General features: G+C 43.8%; 1 protein-coding gene across 1 annotated transcript; it reads left to right on the top strand.

The window, feature by feature from the left end:
- The first annotated feature begins 602 nt into the window (after positions 1–602).
- sst1.1 (somatostatin 1, tandem duplicate 1) lies at positions 603–2435 on the top strand. The gene is made up of 2 exons (XM_066680828.1): positions 603–842; positions 1931–2435. The coding sequence occupies exons 1-2, from the start codon at positions 705–707 to the stop codon at positions 2123–2125; spliced, it is 333 nt and encodes a 110-aa protein (XP_066536925.1). The 5' UTR covers positions 603–704; the 3' UTR covers positions 2126–2435.
- The last annotated feature ends 5970 nt before the right edge of the window (positions 2436–8405 follow it).

Here is an 8405-nt window from a genome sequence, read left to right as displayed (position 1 = left end):
TGTTGTTAATTTTCTCACAAAGTCTGACATCAAGTGGTGAGCAATGAAACATTTTCACTTTACACAGTATTTGGTGGATGCTTTGGTTTTACCCTTATATTCACCAGCCCATTTAATGATGCCTTGATATGTAACTAAAATTAAAGTGAAATAAAATGAAAACAGAAATAGATTTCTCAGTAATTTCTAAAGATAAAGAAAAGAAAATCAATTATTCACATTTTGGTTTTAATTACATAAATACATTCACAGGTTTTTGAATGCAAGTTCAAACACAGCTTCCTGACCCTAATCCCACAATCAGGTGTTTTTAGGCAAAAATAATATTTTTAATAAATACAGTTATAATGTTATAACGAAGAAATCGCCCGGTAAAAAAAAACAATCGCGTGGAAACGATTCGTGGAAACGTCTGACTCAAATGCCTTTTTTCTCCAGGTTAAGGGAGCGCGGGTTAACGAGCTCGTGCTGCAGAAAACGCAGTGAACTTTGTCACTCTCCATCACTCGCGCGCACGCAGGAAACCCCCCTCGCCTCGTGACGTCAGGCAGATCGCTTTAAAAGAGGGGTTTCAGGGGTGGGGGGAGATAAGCAGCGAAGGACAGACAGAACAAGAGGAAGAAGGTCGAGGCGAAGAAGACGAACAAGAAGAAGCAGTACGCAACACTTCTAGCCATTTTCCCGCTCAATCCGTCGCCGGAAAGATGCTGTCCACTCGTGTCCAGTGCGCGCTCGCACTCCTCTCCGTCGCGCTCGCGCTCAGCTGCGTGTCCGGCGCGCCGTCCGACGCCAAACTGCGCCAGTTTCTCCAGAGGTCACTCCTCGGCCCGTCGGGAAAACAGGTAAAAGAAAGAAATCATGATGCAGAGAGAGAGAGAGAGAGAGAGAGAGAGAGAGAGAGAGAGAGAATGACAGAGAGAGAGAAAGTTAATGGTCAGTTTGTTTTTGAAATTGTGTGAAGAGGAGCTTTTGCTGCGGTCAGTTTGGAGCTGTCCGTGGTGCTGGAATTCAGAAAGGAGCTGGAACACTTTGATATTTATTTTTTAGCTCACAGTCCCTCTCCAGGACACTTATAGAACTTCATAAGGGCCCTGAGTAGTCTACCACCCCTGGGAGGATCATTTATCACGTTCCCTCAGCTCTGGGTTCCTATTCTTATTGATTTCTATGGGTTTTTAGTTCTGTCTGTGCATGGGGAAATGTATGTTCTGACAGATGATGTACGCGTTGTTTAAGGATTAATAAGGCACCCTTTTGGAACATGGTTCTAAATCTAAAAGGGTTCTAATGTAGGTACAGTTTTTAAATTAGAAGGACATATCTGGTGCTATTTAAGGTTCTGTATTGAATCTAATACAACACATTCTGCATCAACTTCTAGCACCATGAAAATGGTTCTGTGTGGAACTCAGGGTGCAACATAGAACCTAAAAGGACCTTTGAAGAACCATCATTTTTGAAGCGTGTAGAACCACTTTTTCATGAGTGAACCCTGATGCCATTTTTTTTTGTGTGTGGAAGTGTATTGTAATGGATTCCTTCTTAATATTCTCCACCTGTCTCTCAGTGCAGGGAGTTTCTTTGAACTTTTATTAATTACGTAATTAATGTATTTATTTATTTCTATTGGTGTGTAGCAGTCTTCAGTTGAATAAAAATGACATTTAATATTTTTAAAAATATATTGGTTAATTTGCATCAATGAAGTGCCTTTAGTATTTATTTTATTTAATTTAAGGCAAGGACTGTGTTGAAGTGAGGCACATTTTTATATCATCTACACTTTTAAAAAGCACCTTTTCATTCCGTGAATGTTCTTTAAAACTGGGATAAAATCCTCAGACAACAGCATGCTCATCTCCCTTTGGGAACTCAAATTATTTGCTCAGCAGGATAATGTGTGTGTGTGTGTGTGTATTCCTCCAAACAGGACCTTGCCAGATACACACTCGCAGAGCTGCTGTCAGAGCTTGCGCAGGCAGAGAACGTGGCTCTGGAGCTGGAGGACGAGCCCCGCGAGGACCCTCGCGTGGAGCTGGAGCGCTCAGTCGGTCCCGTGCTGGCGCCCCGCGAGCGCAAAGCCGGCTGCAAGAATTTCTTCTGGAAAACCTTCACCTCCTGCTAATACCCCGTCACCAAACTGTCGCCAAGGCCCCCTCTACATCCCCCACACACATCCAAACCTCCCCCACTTCTTTTCTTTTCTCCTTTTTGACTCCCTGGCCTTCGCGACTTCGCCATAATGTCCCTTAATGTCTCCAAAAAGATGTAAATAAGAAAATAAAAAATTGTTACCTTTGGTCATTTGACTTTCAGCTCTGCGGACAGACGAGTGCGTGATGAGGAAGGAATGTTTTCCGAATGTATGCAAACTTCTGCTCTAATGACTGTGCTTTAGGCAGAAAAATGACTATTTTTAATTGTTTGTTTGAATAAATATCTATGTTTCAGACTCGATGCCTAATGTAGATTTGTCATCACAGGGGCAAAGGGGGGAGGGGGGGGGGCGAGAGAGACAAAGAGAGAGAGAGAGAGAGAGATAGACAGAGAGAGAGAGAGAGAGAGACGGAGACAAACAGAGAGAGATAGAGATAGACAGACAGAGAGAGAGAGAGATGAAGACAAACAGAGTGAGAGAGATTCCTATACACAAGTTTAGATTATACACCTATAACTGACCCATAACTGATTCAAATATAATAGCACCGAAGACTAGCGTAGAGGAGTTTGCTCAGACATGTTGAATATGAGTATTCTGAGTCAAAGTGTGTGTGTGTGTGTGTGTGTGTGTGTGTGTGAGAGAGAGATAGAGAGAGAGAGAGAGAGAGAGAGAGATAGAGAGAGAGAGAGAGAGAGAATTAAGCAATGCCGGTAAATTAGCTCGACTTTTAATAACTTCTCCCAAACCATTGGCTTCTGTGAAGAAAGCTCTCAAACAATTAAAGCATGAGTGGGTTTGATTGCTTTTGGGCTGAGTCGCAGCGAGTGATGTGTGTGTGCGTGTGTGTGTGTGTGTGTGTGTGTGTGTGTGTGTGTGTGTGTGTGTGCGTGTGTTATCTCCCTGCACAGACCTATCTGGGTTCCTCCATAAGAATTCTGGAATTACAGACTCGTGTGAAATGGTGCTTTTTTCTCTCTCTCATTTAAAAACTGACCCTGAGTAAGGAAGTCATTTTACAGACTAACGTTGTATGAAGTGAATGTACAGCTCTGGTCTGAGCAAATGATTCAGGAGCTGACAGCAGCTCAGTGTAACGTGTCCAGGATCAAAATGATAACATTTCAAAATGTTAGAACCACACAAGAAAGAGCAGGAAACCACACACTGAAAATAAACATTGGAGATGGCTCGGACTTCAGTGTAGAAACTTTGTTTTGACCTGATATTTGAAAAATGCAGCACAGTCACTCTGTGTGGAGTGTGGTGTGTTCTCTATGTGTCTGCGTGAGTCTCCTCTAGGTCACACACTAATATTGGCCGTGCAAAAGTGTCCACAGAGTGTGTGAGTGACTGGGTAAGTGTGCGATGTGGGCTGTGTCAGGTGTGACGTGCAGGAACAGTGCTGATGGAGCTAACAGTGGCTCCAGGACAACACAGTGGACACTAGGGTTAAAGTTATGCCGAGATAACACACACACACACACACAGTCACTCAAACCCACGCCCAGTCACTCACACACTCTCCCAGTCACTCCCACACTCACCCAGTCACTCAGACACTCACCTAGTCACTCCCACACTCACCCAGTCACTCCCACACTCACAGTCACTCCCACACTCACCCAGTCACTCAGACACTCACCCAGTCACTCAGACACTCACCCAGTCACTCCCACACTCACCAAGTCACTCCCACACTCACCCAGTCACTCAGACACTCACCCAGTCACTCCCACACTCACCCAGTTACTCCCACACTCACCCAGTCACTCAGACACTCACCCAGTCACTCAGACACTCACCCAGTCACTCAGACACTCACCCAGTCACTCCCACACTCACCCAGTTACTCCCACACTCACCCAGTCACTCAGACACTCACCCAGTGACTCTCACACTCACCCAGTCACTCCCACACTCACCCAGTCATTCAGACACTCACCCAGTCACTCTCACCCAGTCACTCAGACACACACCCAGTCACTCAGAAACACACCCAGTCAATCACACACTCACCCAGTCACTCAGAAACACACCCAGTCAATCACACACTCACCCAGTCACTCAGACACTCACCCAGTCACTCCCACACTCACCCAGTCACTCAGACACACACCCAGTCCTGCACACACTCACCCAGTCACTCAGAAACACACCCAGTCAATCACACACTCACCCAGTCACTCAGACACTCACCCAGTCACTCCCACACTCACCCAGTCACTCAGACACACACCCAGTCCTGCACACACTCACCCAGTCACTCAGAAACACACCCAGTCAATCACACACTCACCCAGTCACTCAGACACTCACCCAGTCACTCAGACTCACAACCAGTCAATCACACACTCACTCATTCACTCACACACTCAACCAGTACCTCACACCAGTGGACAGTTTCACACACCCATGCAGTCACTCACACACTCACACCTGTGTTCACAGCACAGCACCACAGCACAGGGAGAACACAATCTCCTCACAGACAGAATGAACCCACAACCCCAGGATCCTGGTGACACGGTGCTGCCAAAAGATCCTTAATAAAGTATGGACTGCTGTGGTTTCAGATCTGTTTTTAACCCCCCTCCCCCTTTTACAGGAACAATAAAGCACTGGCAAATTTTAAGAAGAGATTAAAGCGAAAGTTAGGACTATTCTCATTAGTGCCATATAAACTGACAGGGCTCAGCTTTTGTTAATAAAGTACCATCGACAGTTATAAATCTCCTTGAGGGACCATTTATTGTTAAACCAGTGGAGATGGCAGTGATTTATGAATCAATATGATAACTCCTGTTGTGTGGAAGCTAAAGGAGGCTGAGAGCCGCTGACTAGGCCGTCTGTTACATGTTTTGGAAATGTCAGTAAGCATTAAATGGGTTTGGGCGGCATGGTGGTGCTGTAGGTTAGTGTCGCAGTCACACAGCTCCAGGTACCTGGAGGTTGTGGATTCAAGTCCCACTCCGGGTGACTGTCTGTGAGGAGTGTGGTGTGTTCTTCCTGTGTCCGCGTGGGTTTCCTCCGGGTGACTGTCTGTGAGGAGTGTGGTGTGTTCTCCTTGTGTCTGCATGGGTTTCCTCCGGGTGACTGTCTGTGAGGAGTGTGGTGTGTTCTCCCTGTGTCTGCGTGGGTTTCCTCCGGGTGACTGTCTGTGAGGAGTGTGGTGTGTTCTCCCTGTGTCTGTGTGGGTTTCCTCCGGGTGACTGTCTGTGAGGAGTGTGGTGTGTTCTCCCTGTGTCTGTGTGGGTTTCCTCCGGGTGACTGTCTGTGAGGAGTGTGGTGTGTTCTACCTGTGTCTGCGTGGGTTTCCTCCAGGTGTTCCAGTTTCCTCCCACGCTCCAAAAACACACGTCGGTAGATGGATTGGCAACTCACAAGTCTCCATAGGTGTGAGTGTGTGAGTGAATGTGTGAGTGTGTGTCTCCCTGTGAAGAACTAACGCCCCCTCTGGGATGTGTTCCTGCCTTGCACCCAGTGGTTCCAAGTAGGCTCTGGACCCACCGTGACCCTGGGCAGGATGGGCGGTTGCAGATAATGAATGAATGAATGAATGAAAGAATGAATGAATGAATAAAAGTTCTGTTGGTTAATACGTTTAAATACCCTTTGGTCCAGGTTCACCCTTTGGCCCCATTTCTCCCTTTGGTCCAGGGAGGCCATTTCTTCCACAATCACCCTTGAAATAAATTATTACAAATTTCTCTCCAGGGTGTATTCCCGCCTTGCGCCCAGTGATTCCAGGTAGACTCTGGACCCACCGCGAACCTGAACTGGATAAGGGTTACAGATGAATTAATTAAATGGTTTTCTTACAGAAAAGCGATTTTAGTTTGTAGTTGTTTAAACTGGCAACTGACTGTTTAATCATAGCTTTACCTCAAAGTTCCCTGCAACAGCAAGAAGCATCTTTGACTGAAACTGATTGAGACCGTTGAGAAAAACAACGCAGCTGTTTTGAAACATGAGACTGCGCATTCTTTACAAAAACAGAAAGTGTTTGTAAGAACTGAACAAATCTACAACAATGAATCCATATTAGAGACTCTCCTTTTTGTCCGGCCCTCAGTTTCAGAAGTGTGTGCAGTGACTTTCTTTCCTCTGGGATGTTCACTGTTGGCTGGAGCATGTTAACCCTGTCTTCAGTTTGTTCCTCGGTATTTGATGCTCTCCTGGAGCATTCCAAGATGTTGAGATTTTGAAATCTGGTAAAGTTCAGAGGATAGTTTCAAACAGTGAGGAAATATTAGCTGTTTGTTCTGTGAGATGCTAATGTAGCTTCTGAAGCATACTCTGAGTCAGAGACACTTTTGGCAAATTTGTATAACACCATCGCCAACAGCAATTCACTTACAAAAAGTATTGATGTTGTATGAGATAATTTCATAAATACATTAAAGACAATCCTAAATATAGAAAAACAAAACAGGATCAACTGATGCCTTCATTCGCTGAATGATTAATAAATGCAGTTCAAAGAAAGTTAAAAGCAAGATTTAAGAAGTAAAACTGATGGAAATTAATTACATAAAACAGCATTCAATTGTATTCAATTGGACTGAGGTCTTTCTACATATTTTGTACATAATGTTTCCTTTACATTAAACACAGCTCTCTAAGGCATCCAGACTCCTTTGCTTGGAATGGAAATTCAATCTCAGTCATAAAATCACCAGTGTTAAATTAGCTCCAGCAGTATTAATTGGGTGGAAGAGGTTCGACATAAACTCTTTAGATGTTCATTTAACACCGATGACTTCACCGTATTAACCGGAGGAACACAAAATAACAAAAACACCATTCAACAAGAAAACCCCTGTGAAATGTGTCTAAAAAGCACTGGCCACGAAAAGCACACGAGACTTCATACTCCAAGTTCTGTAGTGGGCTACAGCAGGATTTAGAGTGTGTTAGGTTTAGGCTCAGGACTGAGACCCGTACAGGACGCGAGTAATGGATTTCTAATCTATCTTTTACCAGTATTTAATCTAAGTATATAGTAGAAAGAGAAGGAGTAAAAGGAAACAGAAATGATTAGAATGAGGATTAAAACAAAGAATAATAAGTAGAAATTTGTAGTGTAATAAAACACTTTTATATTAATGTAATAAGACAGCTCTGATGTAAACACGAATGATTACAGCACAAATTACAAACATATCTGTCTTTAGAGCACTGTGATGTCCTTCCTTCCTTCCTTCTTTTTGCATAATGAGTACAGTCATTTTCAACAGATCATTAATTCTGACATTTAAAAATGTGAAAAGAGGTCAAGGTACATCTTCAGCTTTCCTGTCCCTCTTCTGACACTCTCTCTTACTCTTCTCACGTTCCTTATGTCTGTAGCCTGCACCTTCGGCTTTAACGTCTTCTGCGGTTCATTTAAAGTGTTGTTCATCTTCCTCCTGCTCTTTTGGATCTATGCTTCCACATCCTGAAGCACTCGATCTGTTCCTAAAGTGATTTGTGTGTGTGTGTGTGTGTATGCACCTGGATCTTCTCGTTTTCGAAGGTTAACATTAAAGAAGCAATCAGTAAGTTTTTCTAATGATTCTTCTTCTGTTATGAAACATCTATTATACTGACACCTAATGACCTGATTGTGTCAAAGATTCTATACAATACTCATCCATTTGAAACATGACCTGTGCGATGTAAAGATGAATAAATAAATCACTTCCTTAAATGTTTTTGATATTTTTTATGGGTGAAAAATGACTCAGTGCTCATTTAAGCCAACATTTTATAAGAGTTATTTGTGTCTAAAGAACACGTTGTTATCATTAGGGACAGATGCATTGTTATATATGTATTTTTTTACCCACAGGAGAGTAGAGTGGAATTCATGTGGACAGTGCCATATCAAATGTGATTTCTCAAGAAAATGTCTCTTGGTTTGTTTATGAGGTAAGGCTTATGAACAAGGCTAAATATTAAACTAATAATAATTCATTGTCAAATCTATACCTTGTAGAGTGCATATCAAATTTAGATGTTCATGTAAGGAATAAAGCTCCTAAGTCAAAACCTTTGGGATCTGGGGGTTTGGGTTGGGGTTGGGGTTGGGGTTGGGGTTGGGCCCTCCCCTCAGGCCACTGTCTGTGTGGAGTGTATTGCCCCCAGATCCGTTGCCCAGTTAATGGGAGTTACTCTGGTCAGCGTGGTCCTAGTGCCAGTCTGACGCCATCATGCAGTGGGACAGCTGGGCCTAGAGGAGTCACCTGTGATCCATTGTAGCATG

This window comes from Hoplias malabaricus, chromosome 1 (assembly GCF_029633855.1).
Source record: "Hoplias malabaricus isolate fHopMal1 chromosome 1, fHopMal1.hap1, whole genome shotgun sequence".
Lineage (NCBI taxonomy): Eukaryota > Metazoa > Chordata > Actinopteri > Characiformes > Erythrinidae > Hoplias > Hoplias malabaricus.
This window is presented reverse-complemented; position numbering and strand designations above follow the sequence as displayed.

Coding starts and splice junctions, on each gene's coding strand:
- sst1.1 (XM_066680828.1), top strand. CDS start 705: ATGCTGTCCACTCGTGTCCAGTGCGCGCTCGCACTCCTCTCCGTCGCG. Junction 843..1,930: donor TCGGCCCGTCGGGAAAACAG/GTAAAAGAAAGA, acceptor TCCTCCAAACAG/GACCTTGCCAGATACACACT.